At 32.3% G+C, this 21956-nt stretch overlaps 2 protein-coding genes across 2 annotated transcripts; one reads left to right on the top strand and one right to left on the bottom strand.

Moving 5' to 3' along the window:
• Window positions 1–1518: 1518 nt before the first annotated feature.
• On the bottom strand, window positions 1519–12316 carry LOC129916810 (ATP-dependent RNA helicase SUV3 homolog, mitochondrial). The gene is made up of 9 exons (XM_055996965.1): window positions 11867–12316; window positions 11425–11816; window positions 11259–11370; window positions 3016–3325; window positions 2526–2961; window positions 2292–2471; window positions 2086–2234; window positions 1841–2022; window positions 1519–1783 (listed from the first exon to the last, which is right to left on the bottom strand). The coding sequence occupies exons 1-9, from the start codon at window positions 12189–12191 to the stop codon at window positions 1584–1586; spliced, it is 2286 nt and encodes a 761-aa protein (XP_055852940.1). The 5' UTR covers window positions 12192–12316; the 3' UTR covers window positions 1519–1583.
• A 2702-nt stretch (window positions 12317–15018) lies between these two features.
• Window positions 15019–21628, top strand: LOC129916091 (charged multivesicular body protein 3). Its single transcript, XM_055995873.1, has 3 exons — window positions 15019–15176; window positions 15235–15475; window positions 20668–21628. Exons 1-3 carry the CDS (start codon window positions 15132–15134, stop codon window positions 21045–21047), a joined length of 666 nt encoding a protein of 221 aa, XP_055851848.1. The 5' UTR covers window positions 15019–15131; the 3' UTR covers window positions 21048–21628.
• Window positions 21629–21956: the final 328 nt, after the last annotated feature.

The raw sequence follows: 21956 nt of genomic DNA, 5'->3' as shown, positions 1-21956 counted from the left end.
TCAACTTTCAGAATTCCATAAAAATCATCTGTACCAAATTTGAAGAAAATCCATCCACCCGTTTAGGCAGTGGAAATGTGTACAGATGGACGTACAGACGCACGGACGGATTTGCGAGACCCACTTTTTTGGAATTCTCCATCATCGTAATGTTGGTTTTTATTAAAACCTCAAATTTTTTTTTCGACAAGAAACCAATACTTGCCCTATAGAGCAAATACAAATTGGGAGGCATGTATCAATGAATTTTTTTGAAACCTTGTTATTATCTGTCGATTATTATTTTTTTTAAACAGTTGGTTGCTATTGATATGTGTCACTCTTTCGAGCAACATGTATGCTACAGATCATAGCACTACATCCATGACCACCGATGAAAAAAAGTTACAAAATGTTTTTATTAATCAACCCTATTCTTCAATGATCAACATGAACAATATGGATGGAATGCCTTGATCCATCTTGATACACTTGCAGCAACGAATGCTTAAGCTTTCATTTGTATTAGCAAAAATATGATTGGTGTTCCAATATGAATTCCTTATGTGTCTCCTTAATTCTAATTCTTTGGTAAAACTTTGTAAGACAATCGATCTGGAAAACGAGTCATAATTTCAAAATGATTGTTGAGGGAACATTAAACCTATAAAAAAAAACCTACAATAGGCCCCATCGTGGATTTCCTTATGGTTTATCTTTAAAATATTTGCTAACTCAGAAATAACACTGCGATTGTGAATCTTCCTCCGAATTAATTTTTAAGAAAACAAGAAATCCTATAAAACCAAATTTATGTTTCCCTAAGAATTATTTGCATAATCAAGTCAAGTTATTATCTCTGTTGTATATTCGTACACTTGGGCGTATGCGCAATATTTTTTGTGTTTTTTTTTTTTTCATTAACTATTATTATAAAGTGATACATTATAGAAATAGAAATACATTCTATTTACTGTTCAAACTCTGTGCCAACGATTCTACTTGTACATGAGTTCAATTGAATTTTTTATTTTCAAAAAAAAAAAATAAAAAACTTACCTGCTTAAAGCATTCCATTTATGAACCGTTGACAACAAAATGACGAATGTTGAAAATTGCATTTTAAAATAATAAGAAAATTTAATTTAATAAAAATATATAATCCATTTGTAGGCCAGACGAGAAACTCCATACAGCAATAAGGCGCCTTCCACTACTTGACTTGACCAATATATGTATGCTGTGTATCCCATATTGATTAATAATCATCTCAGGTTATTGAATTTGGCGCGAAGCTATTACACTGTCTCACCACGATGCGACGACGACAACGACGACAACTTTAAAAAATTAATGAGCACGCACTCCAAGTTTGTTTTAAATTTCTTCTCTTCTTTTTCTCCATCATCTCTCTCCATTCATCAAATATTTATAAATAAAATTGATTAAACAAAAAAGGTAAAATACAATACAATCGAGTATTTTTTCTTGTCTTGAATCTTGATACTAAAATGTAACTCTAAAAATTTATTGACACAATTCTAGTGGTATTTATAGTTATTTTTTGTTCAACAATTTTATTGTTTTCGTGTTTTGGGAGTTTTCTACTTTTTCCGCTTTCTCCTAGGTTTTCTTGGCGAATCATCATCATCTTCACTATCTGAAGGACTATGACCTCTGTCTCTATGTTGTTGTTGTTGGCCCCATTCTTTGCGCAACTCACTCAGCATGCCAGGAGTTAGGAGGCCTTGAGCTAGCAAGCGTTCAGTCAGTCTACCTCTAGCACTGGCTGGTATACGAGGTTCTACAAAATGAGATAAATATTTAACACTTAAGCTTTCCAAGAATCGGAGAGTCTTACCTTTGGTAGAGGTCGATCTTCTAACTGGATATGATGGCTCATTATCACCAGCTTGTTGACTGGCTTCTGTGTTTTTGAGCAGACGAGTAATTTGGAACACGCCCTGTTGAATAATCTCATCGAGTTCCTTTTGTGATACTCGGACTTGAGCTGCATCTGGGAACATATCAGTGAAACGATAGCTGAGGGGAGACAGATTTTCTGTTAATACAAGTAAATTATGGAAGTCAAATGAGAGCTCTTACCTCAACCAGAGATACAGATCCATGACGTCAAAGACTGACTCTAAATGGACTAGATCTAAGATTGTTCTTGGCAAGCCTAGTGGCCAGCCACAGTGATGAGCGATAAATTCATATGAGATTGGTTCACTTTTACTGTACTGTCTGGCAATCTGCAAATCAAGGTTTATAAAAGCTATTATAAGCTAGTAATTACAGGAATTATCTACCTTAAGGAACATCGAACAAACGAAAGCCATCTTTTTGTTAATTGGAGCACAGCAAAAGACATAACGAGCCCTCAGCGGCAGAGGTACATGCTGAATCATTTCAGCTAAGAATTTAAAGTCTTCAGTATTGCACATAAAGTACAAGGAATCATCGACAGTGCAAAGAGTCACAAAGATGTCCTGAAAATGAGAAGATTTTTTTATTTGAAATCACTTTATCCCCAAAAAAATTACCATCAAATTACTCAAAGTCGAATTTGGCAAATGATAAGCATACAATTCAATTTGATCTGCAGTTGGATGAAGTCCAGCTTTTTTAAGCGGATCTGGACTTTGTGTTAAGATATTTTTCAATGTTGGCAAATCTTCTGCTTTGTATGTGGTCACATATCCATGTTCCCATTGAGTTTTAAATCGACCAGCTCGTCCAGCAATTTGTAAAGCTTGTGACACAGAAATTGTATCTATTTCTCGCTCGCCTTTTTCATTCATTGTTGGTTTTATAATTGAATAGAAAATTATTCGACGAATGCTTAGATTCAATCCCATTCCAATAGCATCTGTTGCAACCATGACTTTGCAACTATTTTCAGGATCATTAAATTTAGCTGCTTGAGCGAGTTTGGTTCCTGGAGGGAGTCCTCCATAAATCACAGCCACTTCCTTCCCTCTGAAAAGAGTTCTCTTAGAATAAAATAAATCTAAATAAACCATTGATAGTCACCTCGCTTCGATCTCTCTGGAAACAGAGTAGATGTCGTTCTTATTAAAACAAACTATACAATCTCCTGGTTGGACATTGTCAAGTGTTACTAAGGCTGAATCTTCGATGGTTAGTTCAGTCAGACGATTGTATGTGTTAACTTCAACTGTTTCGTGAGTTGTTTCGCAAATTTTTTGCAAAAGTTCAAGTGAACCAGCTTCACCACAAACATGTACCTCGTCAGCAATCAAACCAAGAAACGCTCTCGTCCATGCCCAACCTCTTTGGGGATCTTTGAGCAGCTGGATTTCATCGATGACAGCAACTTCATCTGAAAGAATACAAAAAATTAAACATTTGGAAAAAAAATGAAAAACAAGGGTTGGTAGGGTTTCATGATCGTGGACAAGAGCCGAATGCGACTGGATGTTAAGCACATTATTTTTTGGTAAATTGCGATTATTTTGAAGTTTTGAATACATTTACTGATTCAAGCCTAGGTCAAGAAGCAACGTGTTTATCGTTCAAAACACCTGGAACATGTAATTCATATTGCCACTATTAAGGTATTTGACGATAGACGCACGGCCAGAGTGCGTGATGAAAATAAGCCTAAAAGTGTGGGTAAAATCAAGAGGAAATCAATAATTATTATTATTATTATAACTTATTAATTTTTTACAGAAACTTTAACTGGGTCCATGTTCTGTAACTTTTATCACTGGCGATAAAATATTTGAATGACTTTAAAATCCATTTAATCTTATCAAAATAAAAGAAATTTTGTTCCAGATCATAATTTCTTAATTCATAAATTCTGAATTTGAAAGAAATTTTGCTTTATTTACGGAAGAAAATGGATTTGAGAGACGTTGAAAAACGTTTATCGCCAGTGATAAAGTTACAGAACAGGGGCACTGGTTACAATGCTTACTCGATAGATGTAGATCTCAGCGAAAATTGTTCTTACTTAGGATTCTTAGGATTGGGAAGAATTAGGAAGATCGAATTGATTTACAAAGTTAGAGTTTAATTTAAACAAAAAAAAAAATGCGCTAATTATTTTGTTTAGGTGCATACAAAATCCGTAACAGGTTTAAAGCAAAGAAGAGATTTCCCATAGCTAAATTAAAAATATCGAATGATCAACTGTACACATTTGTTGCACGACGACCCTAGAGGCAAGATCTAGTGAGTAGCAATTTATTAACCATAGATGTGTGTATATGTAATTTGTAAGCAAGAAAGAACAATCAGCCATATAACTGCTTAGGTCAGTGAATGGTCAACAAAAGTCAACGTGTTTTCGTTATTTATCAGCTATAAAATTTGTATATTGACCGTTTAAGTTTTTTGAATAGAAAAAAAAATATTCCACATACGCTGCAGAGATTGTTTAAATTATAAACCATTTTATTTCTATTAAGAACTTTATATTTGGTCATTTTAATTTGGAATTTAATACATGCCTAATATGGGGTGCTAATATATTGTAGCTATTTTCAAGGTTATTTGCAAAAAACAAAAAATTATATAAAACCGAACAACCCACTTAACTTACTCCTAATGTGCCATAATTCATTAAAGTCAAAGTCTGTGTTGTGCAATCGTTTTGATGAAGACCGTATACAACAACCATGCTGTTAGCATGCATTTTCCAGGATGTGAATGTATATAGAGGAATAAGTGACATCTCTTAAGTTAGCTGGGACACGTTAAGCAAATAAACATTGACGCACCAGCCTCAAGACAAACTCAACCAACTATATCCGCAATTGAAGACAGATAACAATTGACTTAACTTGTTGCTGAGGTAAAGATCTACACTGGACTATGAAAAACCTAATAAGTAAGTTGCAAAACTATGTGAACATCGATTTAATCGATTGAACTTTAGCTCAGGGCAATTAGTCAAAATATGGGCATGAAATCGCATTTTTCGCGGGACAAAATTTTTTTCATGGAATGTGTTCGGGTGGTTGTCCTTATCATAAAAGTCAATTTGTTGGGAAAATTGGAGGTTGGGAACAGCCGCCATCTTGGAAAAGAGATTGGTAGCGTTTTTATTGAATAGCTCCATTGTTATTCATTTTAACAGAAAATGACAAAGGTAGGACTTATTAACAATAAAATTATCTAAACAATGATATACAAAACAATTCCGTGAGTTGATTAAATAAAATTTTATAGTTAGTCAAAGTGCGGGTTTGTATCGCAAGGTTGGGACAAAATGACATTTTTTCATATATCTGACGAACTTTTGATTTGTTTGGATAATTCTTCAAGAATGAATTATAGTACTTATAATTACCTATAAAATGAGCCCACAATCGTTATTGTAACCATCGTATTGTAGAAGTAATCTAACTCCGAAACTCTCCATGTACTAGTCAAAAGTGAGAAAAAAGCTAGTTTTTTGCTAGTAGGCCGAGAAAATTTTGGGAGTAGAGGTATAACCAAAATATAAGTACGCAGTTTTGCTGCCATACTCGTGTTAATGTCGATTTCAAAGGTCTGACAACTCTAATTTTGGGCTTTATACGGTTTTTGGGGGGTTTAATAACGTAAGTTTTCCAGTTAACGTGAATGGGCTAAATTTATACTATTTGAAATTATAAATATACAAGCTGATTCCCTATTATTTTTCCTAAATCTAGACACCCCAATCTTGAGGATGTGACCAATAGAACTCAAGATATAAGCCGTTTATACGATTATGTTTTAGAGGCTTTTTTGTTTCGATTTTTGTTTGTTTATTTGAATTGAAAAGCCTGATATGGTTAGTTAAAAAAGCTTATATCGTGAGTTCTATTAACCCCATAGCCGAGATTAAGGTGTCCAGATTTAGGAAAAATAATAGAGCATCAGCTTGTATATTTATAATTTCAAATAGTACAAATTTAGCCCATTCACGTTAACTGGAAAATTTAAGTTATTTAACCCCCCAAAAACCGTATAAAGCCCAAAATTAGAGTTGTCAGACCTTTGAAATCGACATTAACACGAGTATGGCAGCAAAACTGCGTACTTATATTTTGGTTATACCTCTACTCCCAAAATTTTCTCGGCCTACTAGCAAAAAACTAGCTTTTTTCTCACTTTTGACTAGTACATGGAGAGTTTCGGAGTTAGATTACTTCTACAATACGATGGTTACAATAACGATTGTGGGCTCATTTTATAGGTAATTATAAGTACTATAATTCATTCTTGAAGAATTATCCAAACAAATCAAAAGTTCGTCAGATATATGAAAAAATGTCATTTTGTCCCAACCTTGCGATACAAACCCGCACTTTGACTAACTATAAAATTTTATTTAATCAACTCACGGAATTGTTTTGTATATCATTGTTTAGATAATTTTATTGTTAATAAGTCCTACCTTTGTCATTTTCTGTTAAAATGAATAACAATGGAGCTATTCAATAAAAACGCTACCAATCTCTTTTCCAAGATGGCGGCTGTTCCCAACCTCCAATTTTCCCAACAAATTGACTTTTATGATAAGGACAACCACCCGAACACATTCCATGAAAAAAATTTTGTCCCGCGAAAAATGCGATTTAAATTACTAATTTCCCTGGGCTACTTTAAAGACAGTTCACTTTTTTACAGGGAATCGTATATTTTTCCTACTGGCTTATTTCTCTGAACCATATCTTAGTCAGACTTATTTTAAATGATGTGAAAGGAGTGGTAAACGATGAGAATTTGAGTCAGTAGCCGTAAAGTATCACCCTTGTTTGCCAAAAAAATCGTGGTTTTAGTTTAACGATACTCGTTAATTCTTCCGACTTGCATTAAGGTATCGATTTAAATTCGTTTTCGTCATAATATTTTGGTCAGATTCAACTCAGACCACATGAACTTAAGTTTTGAATTTTTGGAGCCTTTTAATGGTCAAAAGTCATAAAAAGTTAGGTGACATTTCGTTCTGACTAATTGGAACCTCTCAGAATTTAGAACTTGAATTCATGTGGCCAGCAGAATGTCTATGCGATAAACAATGTTTTTTCTTCTAAGTTTTGCACTTAGGTATGCCTTCCATTTTTTATAAAACAATATTTTTTTCTCGTAATAAGTGCCCTGAAAAAATGGTTGGTCAATACGACAGAGCACACACCTTTCCTTTCTCTAAAATGAGGAACCAATTTACATATAAGACAGGTCATTTTTTTTAAATAAATATTTTTCAAAATTAGGCGACCAGAGCCTATTTCACAGCTGATGTAGTTGATGTAAGCAATGAAACAGACCCCAGTTTTTCAAAAAATCTTATTAAATTTACTTGATTTTAATTTTTCATAAGAGAATAAACGTCTGGCTGGTTGTTGCCGTTCTGTTCAAGTAAATTTTTTGAATATTTTATTTTGAAGTCAAATTGTGAGAAAATTGGTTCTACCACTTATGTCGTTTTCTTTCACTCCAATGAGAGTACCCTTTTAGTACTTATTTTTGCACTTTTGAAGGTTTTGTGTTCTTTGAAGCCACAAAAGTGTAAAAAAAAAATTACTCCGGAGTAATTTTATGTCGTTTTCTTTCACTCCAATGAGAGTACCCTTTTAGTACTTATTTTTGCACTTTTGAAGGTTTTGTGTTCTTTGACGCCACAAAAGTGTAAAAAAAAAATTACTCTGGAGTAATTTTAGTACTACGGAGTACCCCGGATTTACTCCACATTTTTAGTCAGATTTACACCGATTTGCACACACACTTATGAATTTGAAGTTTGACATTTTAAAATTTTGTTTGAAAAATGAAAAATGCGAAAAATTTTTCTTTCAAACTCTTTTGTTATTAACAGAAACAACCATTATGAATATATTTTCTATTTTATTATATTCAGCCATATATATTTCTTCCATTTTTTCGTTAATTCTTCACTTTTTCCAAAATGAAATTGAAAACCGAATAAAAAAAAAATTTCAGCCAGTGTTCTTCATCAATAAAAAAAAAATCCTGTGCCATATAACAAAAAAATCCCATTTTTTTTCTGCGTTGATGGGATATTTTTATTTTACAATTATAAAATCAAACTAAGGGTGTGTGTCAATTAGACTGAAAAAACCGATCAGAAGCATAATGAAAAGTATACCAAAAGTAAAACTAAGTTCGCTTCTACACGAAGACGCAAAGCGCGAGACGCATATATGTAAGAGCAAGTGAGAAAGAAAATTCCAAAAAAGGGAAGGAAGAATTTCTATCGCGAGTCTCCGGTAAAAATTTTTTTGACTCTTTTCGACGTTTCTCTTTGATCTTGTTCTTTTTTTTTTGCTGTTTTGCTTTATTTAATTTCGTCAGTCGCAGAGTCTGCTTCGTCGGTTGTGTATTATTTGCGTGTATAGTAACTTTTTTAATTTATTCAAATGTTTTCGTTGCGCATAGACCCCACTGGAGTTGTTTCTTTGTATATTTTGGTGCTTTTTTTTAATAAAGATACATACGAAAACAAGAACAAAATAAGAAAGAAAATAGCTGTCAAATTGGCGTCTTCTAAAAAATACTTTACTTTTCAGATAGTTTTGTATGTGCGAGTATGGGAGGAGTTTCATGAAAAACCCTAATATTCGAAATCAAAATATACCATAAAGCATTTGCATGAAGTAATAGCCCCCTTGGAAGTAGAAAAAATATTAACCACTGCGAATTTTTTTTAGTTTTTACAAATTTTTCCCTAGGCCGGTTATCACTATTTTTTTCAAGGAAATTATCCATTTTTGCCTTGTCACACACACAATTAAATAAAATAAAATTACTCCCATTATGTTCTTTCACTCCAGAAAAAGGAGTAAAAATTTAGAGTACTCCTTAATAGAGTGAAAGAAAACGACATTAGTACTACGGAGTACCCCGGATTTACTCCACATTTTTAGTCAGATTTACACCGATTTGCACACACACTTATGAATTTGAAGTTTGACATTTTTAAATTTTGTTTGAAAATTAAAAAATGCGAAAAGTTTTTCTTTCAAACTCTTTTGTTATTAACAAAAACAACCATTATGAATTTATTTGCTACTGTATTATACTCCGCCAGTTATATTTCTTCCATTTTTTCGTTAATTCTTCACTTTTTTCAAAATGAAATTGAAAACCGAGTAAAAAAAATTTTCAGCCAGTGTTCTTCATCAATAAAAAAATATCCTGTGCCATATAACAAAAAAATCCCATTTTTGTCTGCGTTGATGGGATATTTTTATTTTACAATTATAAAATCAAACTAAGGGTGTGTGTCAATTAGGCTGAAAAAACCGATCAGAAGCATAATGAAAAATATACCAAAAGTAAAACCAAGTCCGCTTCTACACGAAGACGCAAAGCGCGAGACGCACATAAGAGCAAGGGAGAAATAAAGTTCTAAAAAAAGGGAAGCAAGATTTTCTACCGTGAGTCTCCGGTAAAAAATTTTGTGACTCTTTTTGACGTTTCCCTTTGATCTTGTTCTTTTTTTTTTTTGCTGTTCTGCTTTATTTTATTTCAACGGTTGCGGAATCTTCTTCGTCGGTTGTGTATTATTTGCGTGTATAGTAACGTTTTTAATTTATTAAAAAGTTTTCGTTGCACAAAGACCCCACTGGAGTTGTTGTTTTTGTATATTTTGGTGTTTTTTTTTTTTTAATTGCGTCTGCTTCTACACGAAGACGTAGACAGACAAGATGCACATAAGAGCAAAGGAGAAATCGATCTTTCTCTCTCCCTTGTTCTTATGTGCATCTCGTGCGTCTACGTCTTCCTGTAGAAGTTGTCATACGAAAACAAGATCAAAATAAAACCAAAGAAAATTACTGTCAAATTTGCGTCTTCAAAAAATAATACATGTAGAAGCGCGTGACGCACCGAAACGAAAATCAAAAGGAAATTTGAAGATGATTTCTGCGCCTTGCGTCTTCGTGTAGAAGCAGACTTATCAACGACGCTTATTATGTTTCATATGTTATTAATATTAATTTTTTTTTCAATTCATAAAATGTTTTCCCTAGGCCTGTTATCACTATTTTTTTCAAAGAAATTATCCATTTTTGCCTTGTCACACACACAATTACATAAAAAAAAATTACTCTCATTATGTTCTTTCACTCCAGAAAAAGGAGTAAAAATTTAGAGTACTCCTTAATAGAGTGAAAGAAAACGACATTAAACGATGTTCCTCACTTTATTTACTACCCTATATGAATTGTTAACTCAAATAAAGAAGAAAACGAAGCTTTTGTTTTGTTTTTTTATTTACACTTGTTTCCAAAAATTTGAGAACAACTTCCTAAAGTGAAATATATGCATTAACAGATGCTACACGATTTTCTATCCGGTTAAATGGCGTCCACAAAAAACAAGCAATTCAAGGCTATGTTCTGCATTTTAACATGCGATGTATATAGATCCTATATGGCAAGTTAAGCATTCGGAACAAGAACCGATCTTGAAATAACAATCAGACATGATGTTATGATGACAAAAATATTAACATACACAAAATTATGTAAAAAAAAAACGACTCTCACGATTTTGCCATTTTTGTTTCTAAATTTTTTTATACAAAAAATTAAATAGCAAACTTGGTTAGCTAACAAGTCGTGGATTTTATTTTGATGTTAAACCTTTAAAATTGTTATAGTGAAAATGCTTCCAGTTTTTGAAGCCGCGATACCCTTTACATCACACATAAACTGGTACAAAGGATATCCATACTCCAGGTTGAGCGCAAGGAAATTATTATAAGCTAGTTGTAAGCCTGTTTATTTATGGCAGATCTCCAAACGAGCAAACAGTTATTTATTATAGGTACTCTTCATATATTTCTATGGTTTGCAATCTGAACGGTTCATAACTTCAACATTGAAAAAAGGTTGAGCGCAAGGAAATGTCATAAATAATCTACTTCAGTTCTGAAAGATGTTCATAAATAAGCTGGCCTAGATAGTAAATAAGTTTGCCCTCACCTCTGTTATGTTTTTGAGAGGTGTTCTTTTGCATTTTCAGTATGAAATTCATGCATCTGAGAAATTTGATAGAAGACTAGATAAATGATAAAATATATGATTCCTAAATGGCTTGTCCGTATAAGAAGTAAACCTTAAAAAGTGGGAAAAATATAAAGAAGTCTCGCTTCCAAAGAGGAAAAACATCCTACTCTATTACACTAGATGCAAATAAGCTGGATTGTATTCTGGACCTTACACATTACGTAACGTATCATTTTTCTTCCAATATTTAAATCAGATGAGAAGCAAAATTAGATAAGAATTTATTGTTTTAATGCTTACATGGAGTCGTTACAGAAGTCATCTCCACAGTGCATGCTACATGTGCGGCGGGTGTGTTTTCATTAATGCCAAACTTCCTCTCCTCTCCAGTCACAAGATCACATGGAGTTCCCTGCAAATCAATCAATATTTATCAAGATTTCTATGAACTGAGCATCAAACTTACTCTCTCATTTGATTTATTGAATACTTCCGTAGCCAATAATTTCAACGGACCACAATAGACTCCCGATTTAGCTGTAAGGAATCTCTCCATTGCATGATAAGTCTTTCCCGAATTAGTTGGCCCCGCATGAAAAATGATTTTCCTAGTAATCGCTCTAGCACTCGGATACCAATTAGCCGGCGTTCTCAAATCCGATATCTTCTTCAAATCATCCATGCAATCAAGATGTGGGAATATAGTTTTAGCATGACGCAAGAAATATGGAAATATATCATCAATATGACCAGCTCCATGCAAAATGTCACTAATTGTGATGTGCAAATCCACTGGGAGATTCTCTGCTTCAATGCAGTATCGTCTAAATGAGGCAAATGCCTGTTGCTGTAAATAAGCTATAAAAACAACATAAATCTTCATCCCAAGAGCCCCCAATTCGACTCACAATCTAATCCATTTTCAATACACAAAAGTTTAATTTCTCGTTTTTGTGTAAATTTATTAAGTGTATTTAATAAATCTGTTTTGTCTAGCTTCCCAACAAGTTCAGCTCCAACATTTATCTCATCGTCAGTTGGACGAACCAAGACTGGCTTAAATAATGCTGAAACATTATTTGGTCCAGGTTTCTTGCCACGAGCTTGATGATAGCCGGTTACATGGACACATTTTGATAGAATGTAAGGTTGTCGCGGCAAAGAGAATTTTGAAATTGATAGACGATGTGTGGCGGAACATATTAAACCTATTCCACGTTTTGTATTTAACATTATATCACGAGAAATTTATAAATAAAATAATGTGGAAAAAGTTTTTCTCCATATAAATAGGAATTTTTTTTTTTAATTTTTTATTTTACATCACAACAGAAGCGTGTGGTATGGAGATATGGCAAACTGTCAGTGTCATCTGTCATGAGGGGGATGAATTTTTTGAATGAACAATGCTAAATTTATGAACATTAGTGTACATAGGGTGAACTATTGTACATTAAAAAATGAAAATTTTAATTTTCGTTTTTCTTTTTTTACATCGAGCAGTGATTGGAAAAATTACATAAGAATAACTAACGGCCATATTATTCACTCTGGATTTAGTTTGGATTTAAGTTAATTTTAAATCCTATCCATTAAATCTGGAGTCGAATTACGGCATACGTTAGTTAACGAATGGTTGATATGGGTCCCTATCGTTTTCAAATAATAAAACAGAGACAGAAATAGTCAAAACGTTAACGTATGATCGTAATCGTGTGCCGTAATTCGACCCCTGAATTTCATAAATCCAAGGATTTAATTTTTTGGTCATATTATTCACTCAAAAAAAATTATAGGTATGTTTATTCAATAAATTTTGTATAATTTGCATTTATCTTTATTTTTCCTTCACAAAAAACAACTGAATACTGTGTGTGAAAATTAATTTTACATCTGGATTTATAAAGTTAAACAAACCTCCAGAGAGCAGTTTAAATTTGTTTGGATTTAACGAGATTGGATTTAAAAAATTGGATTTAAGATTGGATTTAAGTAGTGAATATTATGGTAGCCCTGTTCTATTGGAGATGGTAGTTTACTCGTGAGTGGAAATCTACTACAACAACTACACTTTCGTATCTCCTCTATTAGAAGATCATGTGTTATATGTAGTACTAGATCTACTCATGAGTAAACTACCACCTCCACCCAACTAACATTTCAGCTTCGGTTAAGGTGTTACAAAAGCTACATTTCAGCTTCTTTTAAACTTTAGTAAGGTGGTTGGGCATGGAAAAAGGAGAACGTTATACAAGTTTGACCCTCTATAAGGATCTTAAACGAAGCTTTACCGAAGCTCTAAAGAAGCTTTGAGATTTGACAGATAGCTTCGAAAGAGCTTGTATAGCTCTTTGATACATGTCTTATCGAAATTAAAAAAAAAAACAACTACAAAAACAAAAAAGAATTCTTTTTTAACTGGTTTTAAATCATGAATTTTATCTTTTGATCTGATATTATATATAACATTCCATTAGTTTTTAGTGTATCTATTAATAATAATTTTAAAAGTATATAATTTTTTTGCCACACCCAGGAATCGAACTTCGTATCTGCTTGGTCGTAGTCCACCACTCTACCCACTCGGCCATCCTAGCGTATTCATTAATGAAATCAAAAACTTAATCGGTTCAAAAGCAAAAAAATGTCCGAGCTAAATTATTGAATGTCAAAACCAAAAAGTGTCCGAGCTAGATTATTTAATATGAAAACCAAAAATCAAATAGAAAACTTAGTAATTTCTGTAAAGCTTCTATAAATTCATTAAACAGGCTTATCCGAAAAACAAGCTTTCTTCGTTTAAGTCTTTAATAGTATTTAAACAACTTATTAGAAGTTTTTAAAAAAAGTCCAAACTTCTATAAGCAGTTAAATTCTGAAGCAAGCTCAATACAAGCTGTATAAAAAGTATATAATGTGAGATTTCAATTTACAGAAGCTGTTGTGCTAGTTGGGCAATGGAACAGGGCTGGTATTGGATTTATTTTTGACATTTGACATTGTTTACATCCAGATGTATTTTTGAAACTAGTGAATAATATGGCCGTAACACAACAGCTTCTGTAAATTGAAATCTCGCAGGTACTACTTTTCAAAGATCTTGTAGGTATACAACACAGTACACATAATAAGGTAATATATTCCGAACGTTGTCAAAATTTGTTTGTCAAAAATGGGCACCAATCTGTCAGGTCGGCCTTTAATTTTTATATTTCAATCGCAGTAAACAGGAAATTTGTTTTTGTTTTAATTTATAAAATGTCATTTAAAAATATTATAAATTAAAAAATAACAAATTTTCTTCGTGTTTCATCGCGGAAAATGATAAATAATTGTTTAAAAATTAGTGGTGTGCGTGGTTTATCGGTTTTTGTGAGTTTTTCGTCGGTATTTTAAACAATTAAGAATTCGGTAGCTGACATTGGTCGCCAAAGTGTCATGTTCTGACAATCTGGCGACCAATGTCAGTTCGGAATATATTACCTTTTTATGTGTACTGTGGGTATACAACTTGTTTCAGAATTTAAGTGCTTATAGAAGTTAAAACTTTTTTAACAGCTTCTAGTTGTTTAAATACTGGGATCGAACTACGGCATACGTTCGTTAATGTCCGTTGAAAATAAAAGGCTTCCTTAGAACGGTTCAGATAGTGGTCTTAAGGCAAATACGCAGCTGAAGCGAAAAATGTTCAAGTTACCAAAGTCGACAACGAAAATGCTAAAGAAATAAATGAATTAAAAGTAAAAATAAAACAGTAAAAAGAAAGTAGTGACAAAATGCGTAAAAACTTTACAATTTTTCGATAGAGCTGCTTACTGAAAAACGAAAAGGAAAACGAAATTTTTCATTGTGCTATTTTTTTATGGAAAATTTCGTTTTTCTTCAGCTGCGTACTAGGTACTTATATAATTTGAAAAAAAAAAAGATTATTTTAATAAAATTCAAAGAAAATTCCTCCTTTTTGTTTTTCTCAACACCCGAACGCAGTTTGCATACATTTTGTAATCAAACAGAACTAAAGTTTGCCATGACAACCCAAATGTCATTTCTGTCACTACATTTTGACACAACAAAAAATCTCTCACTTTGCTCATCCCATTTTGCAAACATATACATTTTTATGAGTCATTTTTTGTAAACATCGCAAAATTGTTATTAAAAAATTTGCTAAAAATGGGTTTATTTGGAAAAACAGCATCAAAAGATCCTAAAGAACAAGTAAACAAAAATTTGTATCTCCCATCTATGAAAAAAAAAACTACAAGAAACATTCTAGGTCAACGAATGGACGCATAAAATCCGAAAAGAGGGCAACCAACTGGATCGACAAATACGCAGCATTCAACGGGAAGAGGAAAAAGTTAAACGAGCTCTAAAACAAGCCGCAACCAAAGGTGACCGTGACACCTGTGTAATATTGGCCAAGGAAATTGTTGGCGCACGCAAGGCCATCAACAGAATCTACACCAGCAAGGCTCACCTTAATTCCGTGCAATTGCAAATGAAGACTCAATTAGGTAAGAGATTACCTTGAATTTTTCAATAGAATGTTGATATTTCAAATTCAATCAATCCTAAGTAGGCTTGAGGTCTTGTTTATATATTTTTTGCCTATCGACGTTGTTTCGACTGTGTTTACCAGTTTTCTTTAATGTCCTCATAGAAACTGATAAAAAATTTCGCTACGTTCATAATTTTAAATTAGAAGAAATAACACTTTAACTAGAATTTGGATCCCTTTTAGAAAGTAAAATAAATACAATGGTTGGGTAAAAAGCAATGGTTTGTTAAAAAAGGGCGGTCAATATTTCGTTCCATATAAAGTAGTGGTTTTATTATTGGCAGGGGTGGTGCCAATAATACTTGCATTGGGGCATCAATCGTTGTCATTGCCAATAATTGTACTTTTTGTACTGCCAATAATTATACCATGTATCCGTTGTAAGTAGGTCTGCCAGATAAAATTCTATTAATGTCGGGACAAAAGGTGTTAAAAGCCCGGACAAATCGGGACCGTAAAATAAAAAATTAAAGAAAATAATACAAAATAATAGAAAATGCATTTTAATTAATTTCTTACATTTTATGCAAAAGTATGAACTAATTATTGGTATAAATTCCATTTTTTGAAAACTAAACTTAAAGAAAAATAACAACGTCTTCATCCATAAAAAATAAAAATAACTAACTATTTCCATTAAATTTAAAAGAGGAAGTGTTAAAAATTGTATGAGATATGATAGTTTTTTTTTTTATTTTTAATGTGGACTTTAAGAATGTTAAGAAATTTTGATTGTTAAATAGGTATAGATGCTCCAAAAGATCCTTATCTTAATGCGTCATTGTAAATTAGATACTAATCGAAATAAATGAAATGAAATGAAATGAAAATGAAATGACTTTAAATAAATTATTGAGAGTTAATAAATTGAAGCTAAAAGATTTTTATGTTTAAAATTTTAATACATAACAGAAAAATAATGGACCAATCATTTTACCTTACACACGTGTAATAAAAAAAGGGAAAGCAATGCAAAACATGCTGTAAATGTTCTATAGAAAAAAATTGAATTTGAAATCTAAACTAACCTCATTTGCGAAATTATCTCATTTGAGCTCTAGTGAAAACAGTCTTTAAGGAAATGTCTAATGTAATTCATTTGTTTTCGTATACCAGTCACTTTTGTTTTCTTCCACAATATTTCGAATGAAAACGGATTGTCGGGACAATATCGGGACATTTTGTAAATCGGAACAGATATCGGGACAGGGTCGAAAAGTCGGGACTGTCCCGCCAAAATCGGGACTTCTGGCAGCCCTAGTTGTAAGTTTCAGTTTGAAAAATTGGAAAAAAAGAGCTCAAACGGATTGATAGATTAGGTACAGACGATTTCAATCAAAATTTTGATATATGTAAAAAGGTTTTATACTGATAATAAAATTAAGAAAACTTTTAATAAAAATTACCTTTGGAATTATAAAAAAAGTTTTTTATTTTTGAAAATCTATTTAATGAGTTTTATGTGCTAATCTTTTAATACGATATGAGAAATGAGAGCAATTCGTAATTCAAAGTGAAATAAAACTCACGATTGGATCGCACGTACTTGCTCTTACAATTCAAAACACTTTTATGTAGGCCTACTTTTAGATTTTAAGAGCTGCATCTATATAAATATCAAAGAAATTTTTTTGATGTTAGGGAAGAGCCGACATTTAGGGAAAAATTTTGTTAAAAATTAATTTTCTTTTTTTTTTGTTTTTTTTTACCTTTTTGAGAAAAAATAAAACTGCAGTTTTATTGCAATTGCTTTGAATATTACTTCTGCAAAGTTGAAAATATAAATACAAAATTGTTAGATCCGTTTTCGAGCCATAACTTGATATATTTGTATGGGATTCCTTAAAAACGATCTGTACCAAATTTGAAGAAAATCCGTCAACCCGTTTAGGTTGTGGAAATTTAGAACGCATCTGTAGGACGCACAGACGTACGGACGGAATAGCGAGACCCACTTTTTTTGTCTTCTCCATCATCGTGTAACGTTAGTTTTGATTAAAACCTCAATTTTTTTTAACACGAAACCAATACTTGCCCTGCTATAGAGTAAGTAATAATGCTTGAAGGTGCCAACCATTGTACCCGTTACGCTATGGCGTTTTTTATTGAACCAAAAAATTGATGCACCGTCGACGAGCCGGTAATAGTTTTTTCTTAAACGTTTTCCAACGGAAAAGTATTGATATTTTTTGCCGACGAATTGAGAAAAAACTTCGTTTGATTGTTTGGTTGCCATATAAAAAGTAACATTTTTTAGTAGATGGTCTACCCGACCGAGAATAAATGGGAGCGGTACGATTGATCGCAAACTAAAATCTCTTACAACGAAATCTCGCATTTTTTAAAATTTCACGCAAAACAAAATTTCGCATTTTTAATATCTTACATAAGAAAATCTCGCATTTTCAAAATCCCGCAAACCAAAATTTCGCATTTTTAGAAAAAATCTCGCTTCTGCATAAAATTCTCGCTATAACAAAATCTCGCACCACAAAAATCTCGCATTGTAAAAGTCGACAAATTCGATTGAATTAAGTCCTTTTAATCCTTAATCCAGTTGATCTTGAACACTATGAACAACTGAAATAGAAGTCTAATATGCTTATAACAAACTTTTACCTTTTCTATCTTTTTCTCATTGAAATAAAATATTTATTAATTCGCGCGCGCGAATTAATAAATATTTTATTTCAATGCGAGATTTTAAATTGCGAGATTTTAGTTTACGAGATTTAAAGGTTGCGAGCTTTCGTTAAGCGAGATTTTGTAATTGCGAGTTTTCGATATAAGAGATTTCATAATGCGAGATTTTAAGATGCGAGATTTTAAAAACGAGATTTTAAAATGCGGTCAATCGTACCCAACCCGAATAAATGTGTGAGAGAAATTGTCGTTCCTTCGGGGCCCCCTGAGAATGGGGGCTCCAAGCCCTGGGCACGGGCCCCGCGTGCCCTTATGGTGAAGACGGTATTGCTTACGTCCCATGTAAAACATTTGATACATAGGACTTTTCTTGCACAATAAAACCCGCTTAAGAGAAACGGCAAAATGTCACAGTTCGTCTTTCACTTAAGCAGGTTTTTCACTTAAATGAACCCCATTCAAATCAGAAAAGTGTTTCAGAAAAACGGGGTTTTCTCTTAAGCGGGTTTTACTGTACCGTGTTTCAGCGTCCATAAATCTTATTTGATTCAAATTCAAAAAGTGTTCTACATCCCTATACAAATTGTTTCAGAATCGTCTCTACGTTCATTATTTTTTTAGATTGACTTTTAGATTTAGATTTGTGTTTCTGTTTATAAAATATGTATAATTCAGTACCCTTGCCAACATGACAGAAAAGTGCAACGTTTTTCTGGTAAAAATACTTTCGATAGCGTTAGTTTCGCTGATGTAATTGAAAAGTTACAGAGCCTTCAACTGCTTTATTTAATGCCATGTCATCTTGCCCGCCGAGGTTGAAAACGGTTCCCAACAAACAATTTTGCTGTAAAGCTTTACAGGTGCTTCTATAGCTTCTGTAAAGCTTTATAGAAGCGAAATTGTTATTTGGGTGGTGTAAATAATTAACTAGCACGAATTTGTATTCATACATGACTGTATTAATATAACTCTACATACAGAACATAAAGCTATTCTTACAAAATAAAATTGTGCATTTATATCTTTGGCAAGGAATTTTTTTCGAGGGTAAATCCTCTTATCAGGTATGTCATCTTATCCGACTATGATAGTAAAATGACGTGATCAAAATGATGTTGATATGCTACCTAACTTGTCATCGATATGATTATGAATAGTCAGCAAGAAACTTGTGGAATTGTGTTAAAAATTAAACCAAACACTGTTTATATATTATAATACTGCTAAAAAAAAACAAAGATATTCGTTTTGAGATACGCCAAAACATTTTGTATGAACCTGCACCTTCCGATTGTACGCGACTTTCGGACAATAGATTTTTCTAGACTTTTGGAGTAGGTCTAAAAAAAAAGTATTTACAAAACTTTAAGTCTAAGCATTTGTTTGAAAGTTGAATCCTTATTTGATTGAACTATTTAAGTCTTCTGTAAACGAAAATTCCGGGGAAAAGAGAATGAAATTTGGGGAACTTTTCAGTTGGGATGCCTTCTCCCGAAAAATTTTTGCTGATAGTTTTTGGTAGGAAAAGGCCTGATTAATTTAAAAAGAATTATTGTTTTACTACATTCTTCTTCTTCTTCTTTTTAAATTATTAAATGAATTGATAAAAATATAAATATTCATTCATAAAAAAACTAAAATTTGAAAATTAAATTAAAAAATATCAAAACTAGATGGCATTTTAAAAAAAGTGTTGTTTTAAAAAACCCTGTTTCTTGAATCTCTCGTAGCTCAAAACTAAATTGTATAGCTTACGCCACTATTGCTCTCATAGCTTCATATATTCCCCATCTTTCCAATAGAAATAAAGAAAATGTTCGTATTGCTTTTCAGTTTAGTTTACATAGTCTATAAACTAAAATGTTTATGAGGGACATAGACCAGATTTCACTGACGTAGATATTTTACAGATAGAAAAACAATACAGAATGTTAACAATAAAGAATGTTTATAGAAATGTTACATTTATTAAATACAGACTATACTGTTAATAGAAGAACAGATTGTGAAGGGCTCAGCAATATTTATAGTCAGTTTTTCCAAATAAATATTTTAGGTTGAGTTTATGTTCAATTTGATTCTGTAGGCTAGATTTGATAAGAAAGTTTGAATTTCTTATCAAATAATTAAAAAATTTCTTATTTTGAAATTTCGATGATTGAAACGTCTTTTTTTAATTTTTAAAATATTTAAAATTATAACTAAAAAATAAAACCAAATCAAACAAAAGCTTGAAGTTCTTAAGATTAAATTCTAAAAGATTAGAAGACAGAATGCTCTGAAAGTATAGATATTAGATTTTTAGCATTTATTAGAATTTATTTTAATCTCTTAAAAATAATTTGCCCTGAAGAAGACTGTAAACACAGTCGAAACGTCGAAGAAAAGATAGGCAACAAATTTATAAAAAAGACCTGAAATCCACTTAGGATTGATTTTGAATTAAAAAAAAAAGATCACGAAGACAAGAATAATTGTTGATATAATTTATTTGGAATGTTTTAGCTACCCTTCGTGTGGCGGGTTCATTGCAAAAGTCTACCGAAGTCATGCAAGCAATGCAGAATCTCGTTCGGTATCCCGAATTAGCCGGTATCATGCGGGACATGTCCAAAGAAATGATGAAGGCTGGTATAATCGATGAAATGCTCGATGAGACCATGGATAGCCTTGAAGATTCTGAGGAGCTAGAGGAGGAGGCACAAAAGGAAGTTGATAAAGTTCTGTGGGAGATCACAGAAGGAAAACTGGGCGAAGCACCTTTACCTCCAGAAGGTGCAACCATCGAAAAAGCCCAACCAACTCCCGTCGCGGTGGAAGAAGACGAAGACGACGAAGAAGAGTTGCAAGAGATGCAGCATCGTTTGGCTTCGTTGAGGTCGTAAGCACTTCTCTAGAATCGAGAAAAAGTCGTCCCCTATTTTAGTTAAGCTATTCCAATATTAAAAAAAGAATCTGTGTTTGCACACGTGAACTTAACTCGTAGGCTCTCGGTGATTTTATTTGCAATTTTAACTTTTGTTTAATAATTTCTGTCCAAAAATATCGCTATTTTTATACTAAACAAAAAAAAAAACCTAACCTAGTCGCTCTGCATTGTAAATTTTGAATTTTCTCTTCTTTGTCTATCACACTTCTTGGGTTTTTTCTTCAGATTCCTTGGTTCACTTTTTTGATCGACCAAAGAATTTTTCAAAAAAAACTCAAATTGGAATTAATTTGAATTGTTGGGCCGAGTTATAACGTATACATAATATGCATAATGCATTTATGTCGTGAGTCGTGAGTTTATAATACCAAGAATTTATATTTACTATTTTTATTTATCTTTAGATTTTAGAAAAATAAAAAAAAAAAACAAAAAATGAAAAAAAAAGCTAAAAAATACAATAATTAAAAATTACAATTTTAATATATTTCAAATAAATGTAAGCGCTTTAACACAAAAAAGTGTTAAATTTATTAAGATCAATATTTGTTTTTGTTTATAATACCTAAGGAAAGAAAACACCTAACGGTTTTCTATATAACAGAAGTGATGAGCTAGAACTTGGAAAATTGGAGGATAATTAATTCATGATAAGGCTAAGCCGTTGTTTATGACATCGGAAGTAACAATTCAGTAGCAAAGTTTGAATTTTAAATGCTTATATGGTAATTATCCCAAGATAAATCTTACGGACTAGAAACATTGAAACCTTAGGCTGATGCAACAAAAGATATTAATACAACACAGAACAAAAAACATAAAGAACACATGACAACAGTACGCAGTTTGCTACATCTTTCCATGT

This window comes from Episyrphus balteatus, chromosome 3 (assembly GCF_945859705.1).
Source record: "Episyrphus balteatus chromosome 3, idEpiBalt1.1, whole genome shotgun sequence".
NCBI classification, from domain to species: domain Eukaryota; kingdom Metazoa; phylum Arthropoda; class Insecta; order Diptera; family Syrphidae; genus Episyrphus; species Episyrphus balteatus.
The sequence above is the reverse complement of the archived record's forward strand: the minus strand, read 5'-3'. Positions and strand labels throughout refer to the sequence as shown.